Below are 23525 nucleotides of genomic sequence, written 5' to 3' on the forward strand. Positions count from 1 at the left end.
GTGTGTGTGTGTGTGTGTGTGTGTGTATATATATATACTGTATTTTTCGGACTATAAGTCACGTTTTTTTTTTTCATATTCTGGCTGGGGGGGTATACTCAGGAGCGACGTGTGAAATTATTAACACATTATGATATAATTTCACATGTTATTTTGGTGTTTTGGAGTGACACTGATGGTTTTGTAAACTTGTTAGCATGTTCTTATGCTATAGTTATCTGAATAACTCTTAAGAGCTATGGCCACGTTCGAGTTCTGCCTTTGGCAATGTATGTTCAATTGTATTATTGACTTTTTTTATATTGAAATGGATGCATTTAGTTTGTGGCGCTTTCACGCCCACGTGGGGGCGCACTCGCACTTGTTTACGTGAAGAAGAGCGCCAGAAGAAGACAGACAGCTACGTAGCTCTGAGTGAGTGAGTGGGCGAGTTAGCGAGAGAGAAAGACTGCTGCAAACCTACGTTCATTGTTTATGCTTTTAAAATATCTCCACAGAGGCAACGCCTGCATGTATCATCTTTTCTGTTGTTGTTGTGTGTTTTCCACCCGCGATTGGACACTCAGAGCCAGTTGTGTGGTTGTTTGAACGATGTGCTAATGCTAGCGAACGTACAGTATGCTAACCTTTTACGTTATTGCTGTAATAGTACCTAATTACCGGTATCATTTATTTACGTTGACGCGAACCTGTTTGCTATCAAGGACCAAATTGATTCAGCAAATTATACGGACGTCCAGCATTGTCTTTTGGGAGTTCGCTGTATAGCCAGGACCAAGCCGTAGCGTCCTGGTGAGGACAGTATATTCGCATTTCGTTGTTCATGCACTGTACACTGTACATTTATTCAGCATGTTGTTCTCTATTGTATTTTTATATTAAATTGCCTTTCAAGATGACATATCTGACATATCTGACTTATACTCCGGTGCGACTTATATGTTTTTTTTCTCTTCGTTGGGCATTTTATGGCTTATGCGACTTATACTCAGGTGCGACTTGTGTCCGAAAAATATGGTATAATTGCTCTTTACCTAAAAAAAAATGTTTGATCAGATTAATCGATACAATTTTCAGTCGAATACTCGATTACCAAAATATTCGATAGCTGCAGCCCTAGCTCCCGCCAAGAACTAAAATATTATTTAAAACAGGTGTCACTGTTTTAAAAAGGAACAAACAGGTTGCTACCAAATTCTTCCATTAGTATGAGTCTATGTTAGCTCACTGGCTGCCGCATTAGACATCAAATTCATTTTGACTGGGTTGGCCGTCTAGTGTCTTCAATGGCACTGAAACCAGAGCAGTCTTTTGTGGGCATTTTCAGGTGACATTCTGTTGATTTTGAGTCACCTCCTATTTATTTGGGGACATTATTGAGTCACTTCCTTTTCAGTGGGGCTGCAGCAATCGATTATTTTAGTAGTCGATTAATCGATGAACTAGTTATTTCGAATAATCGAGTAATCTTAGAAGGAACATAAAAAATTAAAATACCTGAGCCTCAAACGGTATAAAAATAATAAATAAAGATCTAAGTACAACCAAAGAACAACCGGCTAACTTACATTGCAAAACTCTGCTAGTTTAAATGCTATAAAATGTTTTTTTTTTGTTTTTTTTAACAATGCTCTTGACAAATGGTTCAAACACAAATTCCCACAAAAAATAGCTAAATATAACGACAATCTAAATTACGAATGCATTAAAAAAAAAAAAAAAAAAAACATTAACTCAAACAAAAACTTAGCTCATGTTGGTCTTAACAGGGAGCAGCTGGATTCAGCCATATGAAATGAGTTATGTCATATTCACTGTTGCAACTAGAGGGCAGTGTGTCCACACATATCAATAAAACTAAAGGAAAACACTTTCAAAACAAACCAAAATGCTACTTTAACGGATACTCGAAGCAGCAAAATTTAATTCGTTTTTTCTAATCGAATTACTCAAGTTAATCGATTAATCGTTACAGCGCTACTTTTCAGACACCCAAAATAAACAGGAAGTGACCCGTAAATGCCCCCAAATCAACATGAAATGACGTGAAATGCCCCAAAATGAACTCATTGCCTGGCATTGGCCGCCACTGGGGTTTGCTGTGGGAGGGATGGCAGCGAATGAACATCTATTAGTGACAAACTCATTTTAATTAACACCAGAAGGATGAAAATAGCTCGGTTTTCTGCTTTTTTGTTTTGTAGAATATCCGAGAATGATTTCCTGACCCATGTATCGATAATCGTTGTATCGCCATATCGTGAGCCTGGTATCGCAAATTATATCCCATCGTGAAGTACCGAGAGGTTTCCACTCTTAGATAACATAATACAAACCAGGGCTGGGTGGCTGGATCTTAGGCTGGTTCTTTTTGGTGTCCGTATTGAAAAAGTCCGGGGGCGGCTCCTCGCCACGCTCGATCTTGCACTCGAAGGCGTACAAACACTGGATGTATTGCTTCTTGAGGGAGCTGGCTGCGCTGCTCGACGTGCCCACGTTGAGATTGGTGGCAAGCTCTCGCCATTTCTTGTTCTTGTTAACCTGAAAGAGCAACCGACAGAAAGAAGGCGTTCAAAGAAAGCTTCGCGCGAACCGCAATTGGGAAAGGGACTCCCGGCATACCTGGGTGAGGCCTCCGATCTCCTTGACGGATACGTAGAGTCGGAACAAGTCGAGAGGCTTGCGTCCAACAGCGGGGAGGTTGTTCATGCCCATGGCTTTCTCCTCAGCGAAGGCCAGGTAGCGATCCACCCACATCTTCCTTTCGGGCTCCGGGCCAAGCTCGTAGAGACGAGTGATCTTCTCGTTGGTGATGGTAGAAGAACTTGATTTCTACCATGCGACACAGAATATTGTTGTTATTTTGATTGTAATATAATCTTTAGTAACTGTAAGGATGAATGCCAACCTTTTTGGATTCGGTTTTTGGAGTCCCGTCTACTTTGTTGTTCATTTTCTGGGCCTGGTTCATCTTGTCCATGCCAAACTCGGAACTTGGAGGCATTCCTAAAATGGAACACAAACAGAAGATTACCATCGCAACTAAGCAGACAATCGAGTATGCCAGTGATTCCCAAACACTACCATGGAAAATTTATTTTCCCCATATAAACCTATATACCAAAATGTTCGCACTATAAGGCGCTCCTTCGCCACTAAAAATGGCATTTTTTCATAGATAAGCTGCATCGGACTATAGGCCGCAGTGGTCGTCACTGTATTATGGCACATTAACACCAAAAGATATTAAACGGTAAACCTTTATTTGACAGCGGCATCAAACGACTGTCATAAGACCAAATGATGCACCATGAAGCTTAGAACCACTTGACCTCAAAGCTGCATTGCTTCAAGAAAGTTCTTTTGGTCATCACTGCTCCCTTGGGGGAGACAGTCAACCTCTGTTGCCACCTGCTGTCAACACTGTTGTTGTCCAACATGCCTCCTAGCATGCATTTCAACGCTATAGATGTTAATAACAATCAAAATTGATGTTCTATGCTAATTATTTCTTCAGTTACTGTTCCAGTTGTTTCATTAATTGCTATTTATGGGATTTGGTAACACTTTATTTGACAGTGGAACCATAAGACTCATTAGACAATAAAAATGATGACATGACACGGTCATGAGCATTTATGAATGCTCACAACAGATGTCATTTAGTGTTATCGGGTAAATTATCTCACTTTTGAATGGATGTAAAAGATCCAAGCTGGACATAAATGGATTAGTGACATAATGTGCCGGATGACACTTAATGACATAAACATTCGTTAATGCCCAATATAGTGTCATGCCATAATTATGACGGTCTTATGACCGTCGTATGACGCCGCTGTCAAACAAATTGTTACTTATTAAAATGTCGCAGCTTACAGTAAAAAAATTACGGTATACAGTAAATGGAATTTTGTGTGTGTGTGTGTGAGTGTGTATGTGTGTCTGTTCCTTATAGAATCTGAAACGGCTTGACTGATTTTCTTGAAAATGTACACATTTGTATTATAATGTCTGCGAGTGTTCTTAGAAGGGTTTGATCTCTGTAGGCCTCCATTTAGTGTGGAAAATTAATTCGAAACTCCAAACATTAGCATCCCTGATTGTGGAAGTGACACCGCAGTCTTTTGAGCAAAAGACGCGCCTCTTGCGATTGCAATTTTGCAGTTGGCTTTCAAACTTTACGGTTTCATGTACAAATTTAAATGTGCTGTGATGACACAAAACTGGATTAAAAAAAAAAAAAACGTAACATTTTCTGGAATATTACTAAGGCATTCATTTCGTCTCGATATTCATACTGTACAGCAGTGGTCTCCAAACTATTCCACATAGGGTCGCAGTGGGTGCAGGATTTCACTCCAACAAAACAAGACTACACCTTTTCACCAATCTGGTGTTTTATAAGTGTAATCAGTTGATTGCAGTCAGGTTCTGCTTGTTTTAGTAGAAACCACATTGGTCTGTGCTTGATCGGTATGAACAAAAACCCGGACCCACAGCGGCCCTCGAGGACCGGTTTGTAGACCCCTGCTGTACAGTGATGAAAAAGCGATTAGGCATTAACGTCGTTATGGTGTCCTTTTACCATTACTACTTTACAGCTGCATCTCTAAGGAAAGTACATCTGCCATTCAGTTGGATTGCATTCCCGTTACACAAACCCAAGCAACGGCAGGCCATACTGTAGCTAGTTTTTATATAAAAATGTAAACAACAACAAATAAATGTACTTTAAAGGGAACATCAGACTTAAAGACTTAAGCTCTAATAAGCCACAATTGCTCTCTTTTACTAAAACATGTTATTTGAAACACATAAAATATTGCCGTTGATTGATATCTATAACATTTAGTACGTGTTTTGACCTACAGAGGACGCCATGTTTTATGCGGCAATGGAGGCTCGGGGTGATGACATACAGTAGATTGTCACTGTCACTAGACGAGCAACCAACACATTCGCTCATCGGTTAAAAGCAGCGAGTACTTACTATTTGTGTTTATATTGAGTCTTTTATTAGCTTTTCATTGCCTCAAAATACTTTTTGCATGTGTTTCCCTCTCATACTTTTAAGTCTCGTGTTTTCTTGTGGTAGCTTTAAAGCAGACTGTTGATCTGATGACAACATTAATCACGAAGTATATTTAAACCACCCTTATTTGATATTACTACGTTGAAGTATTTTCTTAAGGCATCTTTTAATATGTTCTGTCTGTATGCATCGAAACAAAATAAGCTGAAAGCGCCCGGTGGTATTTTGGGTGTGAAATTCACCTCTTGTAGACGTTTTGCTGGTGTAGCACATCTAGGCAGAACACTTTTTTCCTACTCTTGTCTCGTCTAATCCTGTCTTTCCTGTTAATTTTGCTTTTGCTGCTCGTTTTTGCTCACTAATGTTCCTCTCAGGTTCAAATTGAAAAGGTTGAACAGATGATATGTTTATGTCGCTAGAGTCATACCCTGGAAGCCCGGCTGCATAACCATGTGACGTCACCGCCCAGCAACGTCAACAACAATGGCGACCTACGAGTTAAACTAATTTTACAAATTGAATAAAATCGAAAACATCAAGAGGGATTTCAATATCAACATTTTTTAGCTCATATTAACCTTTATCTTTTAAGAACTACAAGACTTTTTATCCGTGGATCCCTTTAAAAAAAGAACATTTACTGTTTACTCCTTATCAATTATGTTATGAATGTAAATAAGAAAACAAAAATGAATAATATAAGTAAAATATATGCCTTTTAAAAAAAAAAAGAAAGAAAAGAAAAAAAAGATAACTCTAACATCAAGTCTCCAAACAATGAATCGACCATCAAAACAGTTGTCAATTCAATTTGATAATCAATTAGTTGTCAATTCATCGCTGCAGCACTGGTTGACAGACACAATGGCCTTCTAAAGGATACCATAACTATGGTGTGGCCTGTGACAAAGATGAGTTTGACACCCCTGCACTAGATTAACAATTTATCTGTAGACGCCCCCTTTCTTTTCAACTATACACATCAAGGTAAATCAACTTAAAAAAAACAAACAAAACAAAACTGAAAATCTACTTTTTGTGGTTGTGTGCCTTGACTCAGTTTTAAGTTTGGAAACAAAGCTATGTGTTATGTACTCACCGGGGGTGTTGTTGCCCATGTTTGGCCCCATGGGATAAGGACCTGGACCTCCCTGGTTCATCATACCATGCATGCTGTTCATGCCCGGGCCATACGGAGAAGCTGAACCCATCATGCTTTGAGACATGGGGTAGCCAGGTGGTCTGTTGGAAAGGCGGTTATAGTTTAACAAAACATATCTTGTAACATATTTTCTGATGACAGTCATAATTCTACTTTGTAACAACTCTTCTTTTGTTCCATCATTGTGAAAAAAATTGAGCACGGTTTTTACATCGACTGACTCCTGCATTTGCCAAAATCATGTTGACTGAATGTCTGGAGGCTGATCTGGCATCCTCGCTTGGGAAGGACGTGTTTCACTGATCCGCTCTCTCTGTATGTCTCTCGCTAACTCCCTCCCTTTCTCTTTCAGTAAGTACTTGGTCTGCTGCCATGTACTCGAACTAAACACAGCACGTGGGAAAAGCTGATCATTTTTCATGGTCACACAGGAACGAAAGCGTACACATGCACAGTCATATTCTACTGAAAGATTTGCGCTCCGAACACAATGAGTCACGTTTTGCCTTGTTGCTCTGCGCCCACCTGTTGTGTATGGAGTTGGATGGTCCGTGGTGCATGGAGGGCCCGCCGTCTTTCCTGTTCATTCCTGGAGGTGGGCACATCCCAGATACCACCTGAGGAGGCATGTTGCCCATGTTGGAGCCCATTCCAGGACCGTAGGGCCTTGCGCCCATCTGCCCGGGGCCCACCCTGCCACCGGGCGGCATATTTCCGTAGGGTGGTCCGCTGGGGTTCATGGAGCCACCCATGCCAGGACCGCTGGGGTAATTGGCATTGGGCATCCCTGAGTAGCCGGGCGGCCTGGGATAACCTGGAAGTAGAAATTGTAAATGTTAATCTTTAGTTTCATTCAATTTAAGTCATGATTAAAAATGTGATTTACTTTAATAATTTTAAAAGCTATTTGGCAGCAAATTAACGTAATTTTCGGACTACAAGCCGCTACTTTTTTGCTCCATTTTGTATCCTGCGGCTTATTTGTTGATTTATTTGGGTTAATAGGTAACACTTTATTTGAAAGCGGTGTCATAAGACTGTCATAATTATGACATGACACTATGATGGGCATTACTGATTGCTTATGACAGATGTCATTAAGTGTCATCTGGCAAATTATGTCACTAAAGCCATTTATGTCAAGCTCGGATCTTTCACATCCATTCAAAAGTGAGATCATTTGCCGGATAGCACCAAATGACATCTGTCATAAGCATTCATTAATTCTCATGACAGTGTCATGTCATAATTATGATTGCCTAATGAAAGTCTTTAGGCGCCACAGTCCAATAAAGTGTTACCAAATACAGTGGTACCTCTACATACGAATTTAATTCGTTCCAGGACCTTGTTTGTAAGTCGAAATGGTCGTATGTCGAGCAGGATTTTCCCATAGGAATACATTATAATTCCATTAATTCGTTCCAAAGCCTAAAAACATATACTAAATTCTTAATAAATACTGCTGGCACTGTTACAAATGGCAATTAAACATAGAAAAACAAATAAGCTATAAATAAATAATTCAGAATAATATAATAATAAGAAGAATAATTAATAATTATTCCTGTAAATAATGTGACGAATCGGATTCTAATATGGCGGACACTTTTTACTGTCCCTGAACGCACCGCGAAGTGAGATAGGTCGGTGCGGTAGAGATAATACTTTCGTTTTCTTGAGAGCAGTCAACTGCTTAAGACAATGGGCGTTTTGTGTTGGATAAGTTCTTAAATTAATGATAAAAACGTGACGAAGCTGGCGATTTCCTTGGCAATGTTACCACAATGATAATTTTCACCTTAACTTATAAATAGTGGCGAACGGTGGTCGGAAGAGGACCACGGAGCTGTATTGTTGAGCCAGTTCAGGCTTTTTACTGTCCCTGAACGCACCGCGAAGTGAGATAGGTCGGTGCGGTAGAGATAATACTTTCGTTTTCTTGAGAGCAGTCAACTGCTTAATGGGCGTTTTGTGTTGGATAAGTTCTTAAATAAATGATAAAAACGTGACGAAGCTGGCGATTTCCTTGGCAATGTTACCACAATGATAATTTTCACCTTAACTTATAAATAGTGGCGAACGGTGGTCGGAAGAGGACCACGGAGCTGTATTGTTGAGCCAGGTCAGGGACACGCACCCCAAGCTCATATTTTTCTATAACTTGCATCTTCATTTCAAAGGTAAGCATCACTTTTTTCCTTGTTTCTCCAACTGTATCAACTTTTTTTGAAAACTGTGTTGATTTCTCACACAAGAAAATCCACCGTGCGTTCGTTTGCAGTGCTGTCATGTCGTCGTATTTCGAGCAACTCGTCGGATGTAGAAACAAATGGCGGCTCAAATTTTACGTCGGATGTCGAAAAGATCGTGTGTCGAAGTGATCGTATGTAGAGGTACCACTGTACTAGGGGTGTAATGGTACACAAAAATCTCGGTTCGGTACGTACCTCGGTTTTGAGGTCACGGTTCGGTTCATTTTCGGTACAGTAAGAAAACAAAATGCAAAATATAAATGTGTTAGTTGTTTATTACACACTTTTGTGCTTTCAACAATAGGAAGATTAGCCTATACAAAGCTAAAATTCTGCTCAAAAAGTAGGAGGTATTTAAAGATAATCCAATAACAATTTGCCTTTCAGACCCCGCGTATTGGTCAGCTGTCTTTCTGAAAGAAAGAAGAAAAAAGAAGTCCTGTGCTAAAGAGAAAAGCAATCCCAATGACAAAGATTTTAACATGTATTTTACAAATGAAATGCCTCAATGAATCATTTTTTTTTCTTATGAACGGTTTTCAAAGGCTTTATTGGTGGATTTTCTCAAGTTAAAGCACCACACAGAAATTAATAGATTTAATTGTGTAAGCAGGATCTGTGTATAATTCTTATTATTTAATTACAGGTGTTTTAGCTCATTTCATTTTATTTAAATGGGCTGTTATTTATTTTATTATGTGTTTATATTTTACAAATGTGACGTAGTATTCATTTATACAGTATTGTATATTTTATGTTGTATAACTTTGGTTCCTATATGAATATTAGTTCCTATTTGTTTGGTTGTGCTAGGAGGGTTTTGTATTGAACATGGCGCCGTGTTGGTTATTATTATAGCAGAGAAGACAGCAGTAAATCAACAAAGTCAAGTCAACTGTGCCCCGATCTACCACTCAAGAGATCTGATGGACTCAAAAAGTGGGTTACGATTGTATATTAGTTTGAAAATTGACCGGATCCACCGTATTTTTACACGAGTGACTTCCCGTCTGCCAGATCCTAGCTACCGGTAGTAGTATTGACGCAGGAGGGTCGCGCCTCGTGTCAAATAATAAACTCTGCCCTTCTTTTCGCATGTGTCGTGTTGACCGCTTCTGGGACGCGTCTAACATGCGGCCGCACTGCGACTGGTGTGCATTGGCTGATTGACTTTAACGCCACGTTGTCACGCTGCTGACGTTTCTGGGTTATACTGTCCTACCGTGTTGGTCCTCATTATAGTAGAGAAGACGGAGTAAATATAATCTACACAAAGAAACTAACCCGATCGACTCACAGCCTCGAAAAGTAAGGGTTTCATTACGTCAGAAACTCGTTCAGTACGCCACCATTCCAAACCAAGCACCACGTACCGAAACGGTTCAATACAAATACATGTACCGTTACACCCTTACCAAATACCATAACTAGCAATTAATGAAAAAACTGGAACGAACAGTAACTGAAGAAAAAATTACCACTGAACATGAATTTTGATTGTTATTTACATCTGTAGCGCTGCAATGCATGCTAGGAGGCATGTTGGACAATAACAGTATTGGCAGCAGAAGTTGACCATCTCCCCAAGGGAGCAGTTATGGCCAAATAAAGCATCTTAAAGTTTTGCAGCCAATTGATTCAAAGCTTCATGGTGTTTCATTTGGTCTTATGACAGACACTCTATGAACAAATGCCTTTTTGTGTCAAATTTGGTGGGTGACGGCTTATAATGCAAAAATAATGGTAGTTGCATATTAATAAATATTTAAAGGATCTTAACCCCCCCAATATTCAGTATAAAGTTACACCATTGCAAAAATGACAGTCTTCACAGTTAAATTTTAAGTGAATGGAACTCTCTCTGAGTTTAGCTTCTTCAGACTAGATCTGATCAGTCTCTGCGGTCCAGTTCTAAATTTACCACGACACTGCCTGTTATGACAAGCGAAGACTTATTGCACCCTATTGCTAATAACTCACGAGGAAAACTTCTTCAAAGCTCACAGAAGTTGCCTTCCCGACTTCAAAGGCAAGTAATAATTTAATCCGTATAAAGGAAAGTGGCAGGAAAATGGAAATGGGGTTATCTGCATAATCGGTCGGTCATATTCTTCAGGGGGATTCCAGTAGATATCACGCGACTAGAACTGTGCTTCTTGTAGTGTGGCTTCACCTTGAGGGCCATACTGCCCCCCTTGAGGGCCGTAGTTTCCCATAGAGTTGTTCTGGGGGTAGGGTCCCATTCCACTGTGCATCTGACCCCCCGAAGACTGGCGTGGAGATAAGGCAGAGCCAGGTTGTCCCGGGGACCCGTAAGGAGGCATCTGTGGGTTACGCATGTACACTGGAAGGCAAGAATTGGAACGTTCCATCATTAAAATGTATTGATAGATCAACACTGAGCTCCATTACTTTCCATGACCCAGATAAGATGAAGATTTCCAACCGCACTCACCCCTGTCTTGGCCCATGGCCGACTGGTTCATGGAAGAGTGCATGATGCTGTCTGACTGGACACTGGGCGGCCGGGCAGGCATCTGATTTCCTGTAAACGCACCCAAATTTCATAAACAACAAAAGAAATGAAATGATAATGATAAGCAGCAATTCCCGAATCAAAGGAAATCAAATGCAACCCTGCCAGTGACAGGGTGGCTGCTGTTTGGATTGTTTACAAGCATTGTGATAGTAGATAGAGACTTAATGTTCCCATCTGGCGAGTCGCTTCATGAATTACAAATGAGATCGCTCATGTTTTGGAGTGTGCCAGCGTTCACTTTGTGGACTCCAGAATATATCCTGCTTCATGCGACATCTGACGCTGTGTCAACTCTTCAGTGAAAATGCATTTGGAATTAGACAATAGTCGTTTTTGTTTACGCCGTTTTGTCAGGCGGCTCAAAATTGTATCCGGTCGTCGTCTTGTTGTGTTTAGCCAAATATTTTGAGATTTCATTTTACCTGGCACGGCGGCGGGGGACAGAGGGCCGGTGCGAGAGGGCGTGACGCTGGCGGGGGAGCCCACGGGTGACGGCGAGGGCCCGCGAATGCCCGGCAGGTGGGGCGACGTGTGTGGCGAGAAAGGCGACTGGGCGGGGTTGCTTTGCTCCCCCTGGCTGCTGGACACTCCCGAGGTGCTGACTCCTGGGCTCAGGGCGCCCTCCGTGCCAGTGGGAAGGTCGTCGATGGAGCCTGACAGATCCTGGAAAAAACATGGAGGAAGCTTTTACACTTATTTTAAGTAAATGTTTCCCCCCTGCAACAGAATAAGTGGAATTGCAGTTTTTGTGATATAAACGGAGCACTCATTAAAGTCATTGGCTGCCATTGACGGTGCTAGACATCCAATCCATTTTGACAGAAAAGGGCAAATGAAAACTGATGCTCCAAGAAAGGTAAGAATAAATGTTGAACGGTAACATATTTTAAGAGTATTTTGAATGTAGGCGTGGGAACCTCTTGGTACCTCATGATACGATTTGCGATACAAAGCTCACGATAACGATCTGACGATATGGCGATACAACGATTATCGATTTATTGGTCAAGAAATCATTCTAGGATATTCTACAAACAATTAATAAACAGAAAAAACAAGCTTCTGTTGTGAATTGGAATGAGTTTATCACAAGTAGACGTCCAAGTGGGAGGGATGGCAGCGAATGAACGAATGTTCATTCGCTGCCACCCTCCCAGTTCAAACGGATTGAACGTCTATGGCCGTCAGTGGCAGCCAGTGCTTGGCAATGAGGTAATTTTGAACCATTTAAGGTCATTTACCTGTTGATTTTCGGTTACTTCCTGTTGATTTTGGGGTATTTTATGGGTCACTTCCTGTTTATTTTGAGTTACAGAACATGAAGTGACCTGGGAATCACCCAAATGAATAGGCAGTGACTCAAACTCAACAGGAAATGACCTGTAAATGACCTAAAATGAACAGCAAGCGACCTGTAAATACCCTGAAAATCGGACAGAATGACTGAATGCTCTGGTTTTGAATAAACGAATGTTCCCAGTCTAAATGGATTAAGCGTCGAGCATCATCAATGCAGCCTTTGAGTTAACTGAGACACTATTATTGTGGAAGATTTTGGTAGCAACTTGTTGGTTCCTTTTTATTTTATTTTTTTAAAGACATTGACACCTTTTAAAAACGATATCTCCATTCTTGGCAGGAGCATATCAATAACCTTTTGGGATACGAAGTATCACGATATATCACCATTTCGATATTTTGTCACACCCCTAGTTGAATGGATACATTTAGACAGAGAAGAGCTTTGTATTTTGGAAAAAGCGACTCGGATGTGTACTGTATGTGGACTTCCTTTTAAAATAAATAATCTGTAAACCATTTGCCTTTAAAGGCAATATTGTTATATTAGTTTGAAAATGGTGGTTGTGTATGATCAAATCCTTTTCGACATCTAGGGCTAGGGTAGTCGCTCCACGTTTTTATGTCTTCCAAGCCCAAAAAATAGGCGAGCGACAAAGACGCCTGTGTGAAGGTTAATGTTTACACGCCGACCACTCACGTGGAGCCCATGTGCTTTCTCAGAAATGCAAGCTCATCTGCCAGTCACGTCGGAGGAAGCGGGGCGGGAGGGGAAGGGGGAGGAGGGAAAAGCATTGGCTGGACGCTCGCCAACAATTCCCATAGAAATTTCACACACTTGCAAGGCTGGCTGCGGCCCCTGAAGCCGGCAGTTTTTGCACTTGAAACGGTGCCCGTTGCTATTTTTGGGATGTGACCTGATGGAGGAACCACAGAGGGAGCGACAGGAGGAGAACGCCGTTTCACAATACAGTCATTAAACCCCCCACCCCCGCCAGCCAGACTGCCTAAACAAGCCAAGGTCTCCCTGACCTGCACGGGTGAAACATATGACGCACAGCAGGCTGAATTATTACACGCTTAAATGGTAAAATTTAGAGAATTTACAAATATGTTCCTTTAACCAGTAGTTCTCAGCAGGCCAACTTGACCCTCTTATTCTCTGACACTGGGCCCCCCTCAGCTTTTAAAGAAAAAAGTGAATAAAACTCGGAAGAATATATACATTCAACATACAGTACATAAGTACTGTATTTGTTTATTATTACAATAAATCCTCAAGATGGCATTTACATTATTAACATTCTGTGAGAGGGATCCACGGATAGAAAGACTTGTAATTCTTAAAGGATAAATGTGACTTTGTACATTGTGACTAAATATTGCCATCTAGTGTATTTGTTGAGCTTTCAGTAAATGATACTGTAGCCATTTAACTGTTCTGCCCAAATGTATGATGGGAAGTGCAACCATGACTGTGTGTAGTGGCACCAATTGATATATCTTCTCTGCGTTGGGAAATAACATAGGGTGTTAAGAAAAAGATCAACTACTACCTTACTTCCCCACATTGCTTCCCACGATATTTCTAATTGTTGAGAGAGGGATTGTAAGGCTTTAGCTAATTAAAAAAAGGCTCCAAAGACTGCCAAAATCCACTCTACTCATTTTACGCTGCTTTTTAGCTCTATATATAGGTAAAACGGCACCACTATAGATTGAACGTGACAATGCGTGAGTGGGTCGTGCAGCGCATGCGTTAATTGCGTCAAATATCGTAACGTGATTTATTTTTTAAAAATTCATTACTGCCGTTAACGCAATAAATTTGATAGCCCTACTTTAAGCCAAAACTAAAGACTCTGGATGAGTGTAAGACACTTTGTCTGTAACGTTAAATACAATTATAAAACGATTTAATTAAAAAATACATATATAAGAGGCATGTCTGATGTTTTTTTGCAGATTCCGATACTTTGAAAATGATGTGATCGGACCCGATCGATCGGATCTTTAATAATAATCATTAGCGCGCCAACAATTGATCGATTTAAACTCAAGAAATTAGATTAGAAAAAAGACTAATTAAATTTTGCTGCTTTGAATATTAGTTTAATTAAAGTGGCGTTGTAACGGTTTGTTTTTAAAGGGTTTGCATTTAGTTTTGATTTGGGTGGCTACACTGCCCCCTACTGGCGATAATGAATATGACAGAAAACATTTCACATGGCTGAATCCAGCTGCACCCTGTTAAGACCAATATAAGCTTTTTTTTTTAAGGGTATGAAAGGTATATTTATATGTTTTTTGTGGGAATATGCGTTTGAACCATTTTTAAAGAGCATTGTAAAAAAAAAAAAAATGTTGCCATTTTATAGCATTTAAACTAGCATACTTTTGCAGTGTAAGTTAGCCAACTGTTCTTTTGTTGTACTTACATAGTCATTGATTTATTTTTCATACCGTTTGAGGCTCAGCTCAGTTATTTTAATTTTTTAAATTTCCTTATCCGATTACTCGATGATGCGAACTAACCAGTTCATTCATTAATCGACCACTAATATAATCGATAGCAGCAGCCCAAATAATAAAAATGATAATAGTTTTAAAAAAATAAATTAATAATAATAATAATAATAATAATAATAATAGAGACCTGGTGTCCACATGTGTGGACATCACATTTTGGGTCATGTAGATAACTTGAATACCAAATGTTAATATTGTAGCCTAAGTGACCCAAAATATGATGCCCATATATGTAGACGCCAGGTTTTTATGGTGGGTAGGTTATTATTATTTTTTTAAAGTTAGCAAAAATAGTCACATGCCCTATAAGTTAATTTATGAAATAACATTAAAGTTTTATAACAGTCGGAAGGATGTTGAGGTCTTTCCCTAGTTTGACTGTTGTAAGCGGTAATATGTGAAAGTTACTGTGTGGTCAATGTAAAAAAATTTAAAGCAACTCTGGTTCGTCTTAGACAGCCAATGGGTTAAGGGCAAAATAGTTAAAACGCCATGATGACAAATTGTTATTTTCAATGTGGTTAATATTGGTTTTCTCAAAAGATAAGACAAAATTCTTGCAAAAACAACATTCACAAAATATGCCCAATGGCCCAAAACTGAAAAGAAATTTTTGGAAGGCTCGGTTTTAGTAGCACTGCCTTAAACAACCAAGGTTGTAGGTACTATTATTGCAAGCTGACATTTAACCCTGCCACCCCCTCCTTCAAGCACTCACCCATAGTCTACTGAGACATCACAAGACTGGTCATGTGTCTGCTGGCCAGCACAATGACCACCTTGGTAGCCGCCAGTCTCAAAAGAGTCTTCTCATTGTTACCAAAAAAACACCCCGACATCCAACTCCATTGATCAGCCCGCCCGAGACCCCCAGGGTGAAAAAAGTCAAGGGTCAATTCGTGTCGCCGTCTCTTGAGGGGCAAAGGGGAGACGGATCAGATGATAGGGGGGTCGTTGCAAATAGTTGACACACTTCAATCGGACGACAGCAGAGAAAAGGCAGAGTTCGAACTGGAGTCAAAAACATGTTTGATTTGTCATGTCTTCTATCATAGTTGCCATTTTCCAACATAGCGGCTCTGTTATATGCCAATTTAAGTAATGACAACCAGCTGATCTTAAACTAAATTAAAGCAACAATCACTGACTATTCTTGTTCCCTATATACAGTAGTATGAAAAAGTATCTGAACCTTTGGAAATTTCTCACATTTCTGCATAAAACCACCATCAAATGTGATCTGATCTTTGTCAAAATCACACAGATGAAAATACAGAGTCTGCTTCACTGATAAAACACACACCTGGTAAGAATTGTCATGATGAGAAGCATTGTCTTGTGCTCATCATAGCTCGGTCAAAAGAGCTGTCTGAAGACCAGCGATCAAGGATTGTTGATTTGTATTAAGCTGGGAAAGGATACAAAACCATCTCTAAAAGTCTGGATGTTCATCAATCGACAGTCAGAGAAGTTGTCTACAAATGGAGAGAATGGCACTGTTGTTTCTCTCCCCCCCGTCCTCCAAAGATGACGCCAAGAGTTCAGCGCAGAATACTTAAAAAAGGGTCAAAAAGAACCCTAGAGTGTCTACTAAAGACTTACAGAAATCACTGTCACAGTCCAATATCTCTATCAACTAACTACATGTAAAACAATGGCCAAGAATGGTGTTCATGGGAGGACTCCACGGAGGAAGCCACTGCTGTCTATAAAAACCCATTGTTGCTCGTTTAATGTTCACAAAAGGCATTTGGACACTCCACAGAAGTTTGGGCAAAATTTTTTGTGGACCAATAAAACCAAAGTTGAATTGTTTGGGAGTAACACACAACGTCATGTGTGGAGGAAAAATGGAACTGCTCACCAACATCAACACATCATTCTCACCGTGAAGAATGGTGAAGGGAGCATCATGATTTTGGGCTGTTTTGCTACCTCAGGGCCTGGACAACTTGCAATCATTAATAGAAGAATGAATTCAAAAGTTTATCAGGATGTTTTGCAGGAAAACCTGAGGCCGTGTGTCAGACAGTTGAACCTAAAGAGAGGATGTATGCTGCAACAATACAAAGATCCGAAACACAAGTAAATCAACTTCAGAACGGTTTCAGAAGACCAAAATACACGTTTAGGAGTGGCCAAGTCAAAGTCCAGACTTGAACCCCATTGGGATGCTGTAGCATGACCTGAAGACAGCGATTCATGCCAGACATCCCAGGAATCTGACAGAACTACAGCAGTTTTGTAAAGAATGGGCCAAGATTAGTCCTGATCAATGTACCAGACTGATCTGCAGCTACAGAAAGCGTCTGAAGTTATTGGTACCAAAGGGGGGCCACAAAATACTAAATGTGATTGTTCACTTACTTATTTTTCCCCTTTCCGTCATTGTTTGCATACTATCCTCATTAAAATGTGAAAATCTATGAATGTTTGGGTGGTTTTAGTTAAAGCAGACACTGCTTCTTCATCTGTGTGATTTTGACAAAGATCAGATCACATTTGATGGTGATTTTATGCATAAATGTGAGAAATTCCAAAAGGTTTAGATACTTTTTCATACCACTGTGTATGAATATGTATATGTATACCTTCCATTTTCCACAAAGAAACCCTGTTCATGGCCAACTAAAAAAAGCAGTCGCATGCTAATTTCACAAAGGAAAAGCAGATGATCTCCATTGTAAATTTGGCTTGTCATGTCTGTTTCATTAGCTGCCATTACCAAGAAGGAAAATCAGTTGACGCTTTTGGAGGACGACAACAAATGAGCTCTGTTTACCAAGCTAAATTCACTAAGGAAAAGCAGCTGATCTCACTCTATTGTAAATTCGTCTAGTCACGTCTCTTTTGTTTGCTGCCATTTTCAACAAAAAAGACGCTTTGATGAGAAGTTTGCGGAGGACAACAACCAACAAACTCTACTAGCGACGCAACCCAATAAACACTAAAAACAAAAGCTTGACTTGGCATGCTTTCATTAGCTGATAAATTTACAAAAGGAATCAAGAACTTTCCATGTTTTTAGGGAACAAAAGATGAGATCCATTACTTGTTTTTTTTATTATTTTCGATTGCTTTCAATGGCAGCCAATGAGTTTATTGATGGATTGATTCCACTAAGAAAAAGCAACTGATCTCTTTTGTTTCATTCCTTTTAAACAACAATGAACAGGCTCACAAAGGTAATGCAATCAATGACATGTTTTGGGGAGCACAACGATAAACAATATCTACTCATTCCAGAAAACAAAGAAGTTCTACTAGTTACAACTGACATTTTTTTCAAGGGAATAGCCATCAACAAATGAGCTTCATCGGTAGTGTCTTTTCCATTACTTGCTAGTTACTCAAGGACATCCAATTATTTCCTTCTTTCTAGTTTCACCAGTCTTGTCTGTTCCACTAAGTGAAAATTTCACAATGTCAAACAGTAAATGATTACCATTTGCTTTTTAAGTCATTTTTTTTTTAAATTGGGATGATTTGCATCTAATGCCATTGACGGTGATAGACGTCAAATCCATTTACTGGGAGGGTCGGCAGCAATCATTCGTTACCAGTCCAAATGGATTACACGTCCATCGCCGCCAATGGCAGCTGATGAGTTACTTTATGAAATAACATTAACAAGATTGTCGATTTTTTCCTTAGTTTTATTGTTGTAATTTTTGGCACGCAAGTGTCATATCTATTCCAATCTATTTCCCAGATTGATTTATAAGCCTAGTGGGCCATCAGGCCTTTCTTGCCCCTCCTACCAGGCTAAAACATTGACTATAATAAGTATAGATATTTTGACTGCATGTCAACCACTCCTTGTGAGATGTTTGAAAGGGCAATGGCGACACCTTATGTTCTATATGTCTGCACAAACTGGTCCCAGCTCTCTACCATTGCACTGAATAGTGTACCGCACGAATGCTATTTTTAGACCGTGACGTCGCCATCGTAACTAGGAAGTGGGCCATTACAGACACGCCCTCGCATACAATCCATGTTATTTCTGCTTGTTTTCTCCGTTAATCTTTCAAAAACGAACATGCCGAGTTAACACTGCTGCTATGGAACTTGTGGTAATGTCTAGAGTCGTTTCTACATATGAAGGATGTTTTCTTCATACGTTTCCCGAAACCAAAAAGGAAAAAATGTGAAGAATGGGTCAACTTGCGCGGAGGTCCAAAAGACCAGTTTAACGCCAGCAAGGTGAAGCTATTCACATGTCATATGCAGTAAGCATTTTGTTGGGGGCCATGGTCCTACAGAGGAGGAAGAGGTAAGCCATTTTGAGATTTTACTTATTTTTTTAGCGTGACATTTTGCCGTGCTGCTTCTGTCTGACAATGAATGACCTGAAAAAAAAAATACAAAAATAAAATTTCTATCTGACTGCCACTATTGTTACCTTTTCTGTTGTAAAAAAAAAAACTTTAGTAAGGGGGACGTTTAAATAAATTATAGAATTAAAATTTGTTATTAATGAAAAAATTTAAAGTGTTCGTTGGCTGTCACTGAGTAGCAGTTGCGAACGCTACACAAAAATAGCAATGTACATTGCCCCCAAGAACGGTCAGTGACGTAAGACAACCAGAGGATATAATATATAAGAAAGACAGGGCATATGGTGGTAAAGGATAGATTGTTGAAATAGGAGAATGTCATTGTCAGTGGTGTAAGGCAATGCACACAAGAAAAAGGTGTAGATAAAAAAGCTACCTCTGGATTAGGTCGGTGTTCTCTTTTTCCCGTCTTTTTCAGCCCTCGACACTCAAGCCATCTCTTTAACTGAAAATTTGTATGTTCTTTCACATCTTTGCCAATGAATTTGGCACCAGGGACATGATTTTCCGACAGAATTGGTGCTAGCAACAATTGCTAACGTCATGAATATTGAGAAAAGTGACGTGTTGCTTGCAGTACACCATTGCATAGATTTTTTTTGTTTGCTTATTAAAACTGTATTAAAAGACTCTGCATTTTTGTAAGACTCTACATTTAAGTATACTAGTATTTAGGGGTGTGACAAAATATCGAAATGGTGATATATCGTAATACTTTGTATCACAAAAGGTTATCGATATGCTCCTGCCAAGAATCGAGATATAGTTTTAAAAATGTGTCAATGTCTAAAATAAAATAAAATAAAAAGGAACCAACAAGTTGCTACCAAAATCTTCCACCATAATAGTGTCTCAGTTAACTCTAAGGCTGCACTGACAGTGCATGACGCTGAATCCATTTAGACTGGGAACGTTCGTTCATCAGAAACCAGAGCACTCACAGTCATTCTGTCCGATTTTCAGGGCATTTACAGGTAATTTCCTGTTGAGTTTGAGTCACTGCCTATTCATTTGGGTGATTCCCAGGTCACCTCCTGTTCTGTAACTCAAAATAAACAGGAAGTGACCCGTAAAATACCCAAAAATCAACAGCAAGTAACTGAAAATCAACAGGAAAATGACCTTAAATAGCCCAAAATTACCTCATTGCCTGGCATTGGCTGCCACTGACGGCCATAGACGTTCAGTCCGTTTGAAGTGGGAGGGTTGGCAGCGAATGAACGAATGTTCATTCGCTGTCACCCTCCCACTTCAAATGGATTGGACGTCTACTTGTGATAAACTCATTCCAATTCACAGCAGATTTGTTTGTAGAATATCCTAGAATGATTTACTGACCAATGTATGGATAATCGTTGTAACACTGTATCGTCAGATCATCGTTATTGTGAGCTTTGTATCGCAAATCGTATCGTATTGTGAGGTACCAAGAGTTTCCCACTCCTACTAGTATTCATAACTGGTTTGTAATAGTCTTAATTTCAAAATTCCTGTCAACCTAAGATTTTTAATTTTATTCATTTTTCCAAAAACATTTGCAAGTTTTCTGAAAACCTTGCAACAGACATGAACATTTGCAAGAAAATAACAGGATGGAATTTTGACAAATTTCTGGCACAAAGACAGTGATTATCAGAGCCTTCCACATACACAATACAACAAAAAATGTTTAATTCCGGATTTTTTTTTCATGCGCAGGGTCTGTAGCAGATAATCTTTTAAGATTTGAAAAATCCTTGAGTGTGTACCAGGCCTAAATGACAGCCCCGGAGCCTCAATCGGTAAAGGCATAGTACACACCAACCCACACTGGAACACACAAGCGTTCTTTTCCACACTCCCACTCTGCAGCCATCGATTTTTCCCGGCTCAATACTGCACGCACGCACACACAGCGGCCTGTTCTGCTGACTGCACAGGCCCGGACAACGAGGAGCAGAGGAGGGAACGGTGCGGTAGTGGTGGTGAGAGGGGGGTTTATTGGCAGTGATAGCAATGCTGCCATGGCTGTGATATTCAACAGTCTTAATTAGGAGGGAAAGGACGGAGAGTGGTGAAGATCAGAGTGAAGTGGAGGTGGTGGAGTTGAGGGAAAGCAAGTTAAGACGCTCTGACAATGATATTATGACCCCTCAAAAAATACACAAAGACAACTAAAAGCTATTTGTTCGGTACTGCGCAGAAAAGACGGTGCAGAATGGAGAAATCCGCAGCTCTTTCCTACAGAGCTTCACTCTGTGGCAGCCATTTTGTCCTTCCCAGCTCTGCCTTACATAGAACCTCACAACGGCAACAACCTACCCGGTTGCTCGTGATGGTTGAAGCAAGAGAGGGATGTGAATTTTTATGTAGAAAGAGAAAATTAACAGGGGGAGAAAATAATTCTACTGTAAGGACTTTTTTTGGAGTGATAAATGCAATTATCCTTGTATGGACTCAGGCCAATTCCCGTGTACTCCACATCTCCTGAGTCATGCGCGCTTTCCTCCGCCTGTCTTAATGTATTCCATTTGCAGATTACTTCACTGAGTCAGTCAAGCCCGACCACAGCCATTAGTCTGCCAAGCCAGCCACTCTCTCTCCTTTTTTCTTTTCTTTTTTTTTTTTAAAGCGCCTGCGAGTGGGAGCAGAGAGTAAGCGGCCTTGAGATAATGACACATATCTGGAATGTGTGACACAAACCAGTCGTGGAACTAAAACGGGCGTTAAAACGCCCGGCGTGACCTGGTCAGAGTTCACCTGTCAGTCACGCCGTCTACTACCTACGTGCCCCCCCAACCCCCCTTAAAAAAATTAAACTCGACATAAGAGAGAGAGGGGTAGGGCTTGCATCTCCACGGCTGCTATGGTTACAGCGATCCACGTGCTTGACACATTAGGGCCGACGCGGCCCCTCGGCTCCCCCTCCCCCCGTTGGCTGCTGCCATCTCTGTCTTGTCGCTCACTCCCGGGCCTCCCTGCGTGCTTGCCAGGGTCACTGCGCAGTCAAGCTACTACAAAAGGAGACGAAGAAGAAGCCTGGAGGAGTCCCGTCATTGGAAGGGGAGACACATCAAAAGGCGCCACTTATTCAATCACACACTCGGCCGAGTCTTTGCAACCAGGGTGGACAAAACCAGTGAACCTCGGTCTAACTCTTCACACATTTGTCTGTTTGTCACACACTCCGAGACTGCAATTAACATTCCACACAACTATTTTCCTACATATTCCAGTCTTTAACAGCCGCGAATGACCCGATATCAAGAGGATAGCAATGCCTGAGTGTCTGTCGCTCAAGACATAAGACGAATCACCTCTGCTGTGCAAACGACAACACCTCAACATACTTGGGATGAAAACCCGGACCTTCCCGGGCGGCCAGAGCTTCAGTAGAGGCCCGATTCCACCCGGGCACGAGGTTTTGCAGGGCTGAGCACAACCATAAGGGGGCACTCCCATTCCACTGTGAGGAAAAGAAGTGGTGGAGAAAGGAGGAGAAGCAAGGCGAGGCAAGGCCCCTGCCTCATGCAGCAAGAAGCAGCCATTACAGGGTTTCACATCCAACACAGGCATACAGGACAGTTTGCATTTGCTGAACCTGTACAGAGCATCGAATAGGTAACAACTAGCAATCCTTGAAGAAGAAAGAAAAAAGAAAAAGATTTATGTTACATCCACTCAAGCGCAAACTCCCCAGAGGTCACCATTACACTGCTACTTCATAACCGTCAGCCACGTGGGCGGAATAATATAAAGTGAGAAGCATGAATAAGCAAAAGTTTGAAGGAGAACATCAAAAAGGGTGTTTTTTTTCATCAGGTGAGAATTGGGATCAAAAGCTAAGGCAGTTACTTTTTAAATGTTCCACTTTAGCCTAATTGGAGTTCTCAGCGGGGGGAACAATAAAGGTGGGACAAACACTGCAGCAGTCTGTGTGTCGCCCGATGGAAAGAAGTGGTGGAGGGAGGAGGTGGTGTGTGTGTGTCTGTGTGGAAGGGGGTTCTGATTGCTGTGAATAGCGTGGAGAGTGCCTGTGTGTGTATTGGGGGGCCTTTTGTGGCTATCACAATGGTAACGAAGAGTCCCAGAGCAGAGCGCAGATGCCCCAACGAAGCAGGCAGCTGCCCAGTCTTCGATGAGGGGTTCTGGCCTTCAGAGAGCTGAGAGATGGAGGGGCCTCAGGGAGATGTGGACAGGGAGGGGCGGTAATAGGGGGGCCCTACAGCCAGTCTGCCTGCTTTACAGCGACACGTCGCCCCTCCCCTTGCTGCTGTCACACATTCCGGGTGTCTAGAGGGCGCTGCAAAAATCGCCTAATATCTAGCAGGGGGATGGGGGGGAATTATATAGCGAGGGTTTATTTGGCGGAGTGCGGGCTAATTTC

The 23525-nt window shown here is 40.9% G+C and overlaps 1 protein-coding gene across 2 annotated transcripts in view; it reads right to left on the minus strand.

The window, feature by feature from the left end:
* arid1ab (AT-rich interactive domain 1Ab) overlaps positions 1 to 23525 on the minus strand; it is a 110737-nt gene that overhangs the window by 22796 nt on the left and 64416 nt on the right. For both annotated transcript variants that reach the window (XM_057827845.1, XM_057827844.1), the window contains 8 exons: positions 11414 to 11654; positions 10908 to 10997; positions 10626 to 10796; positions 6723 to 7011; positions 6135 to 6277; positions 2909 to 3006; positions 2623 to 2832; positions 2337 to 2541 (listed from right to left, as the gene is read on the minus strand). In XM_057827845.1, coding sequence (XP_057683828.1) covers positions 2337 to 2541; positions 2623 to 2832; positions 2909 to 3006; positions 6135 to 6277; positions 6723 to 7011; positions 10626 to 10796; positions 10908 to 10997; positions 11414 to 11654 — 1447 coding nt within the window. The remainder of the gene's footprint in view (positions 1 to 2336; positions 2542 to 2622; positions 2833 to 2908; positions 3007 to 6134; positions 6278 to 6722; positions 7012 to 10625; positions 10797 to 10907; positions 10998 to 11413; positions 11655 to 23525) is intronic.

The sequence above is a fragment of the Corythoichthys intestinalis genome, chromosome 22 (genome assembly GCF_030265065.1).
Source record: "Corythoichthys intestinalis isolate RoL2023-P3 chromosome 22, ASM3026506v1, whole genome shotgun sequence".
In the NCBI taxonomy this organism is placed as follows: Eukaryota; Metazoa; Chordata; class Actinopteri; order Syngnathiformes; family Syngnathidae; genus Corythoichthys; species Corythoichthys intestinalis.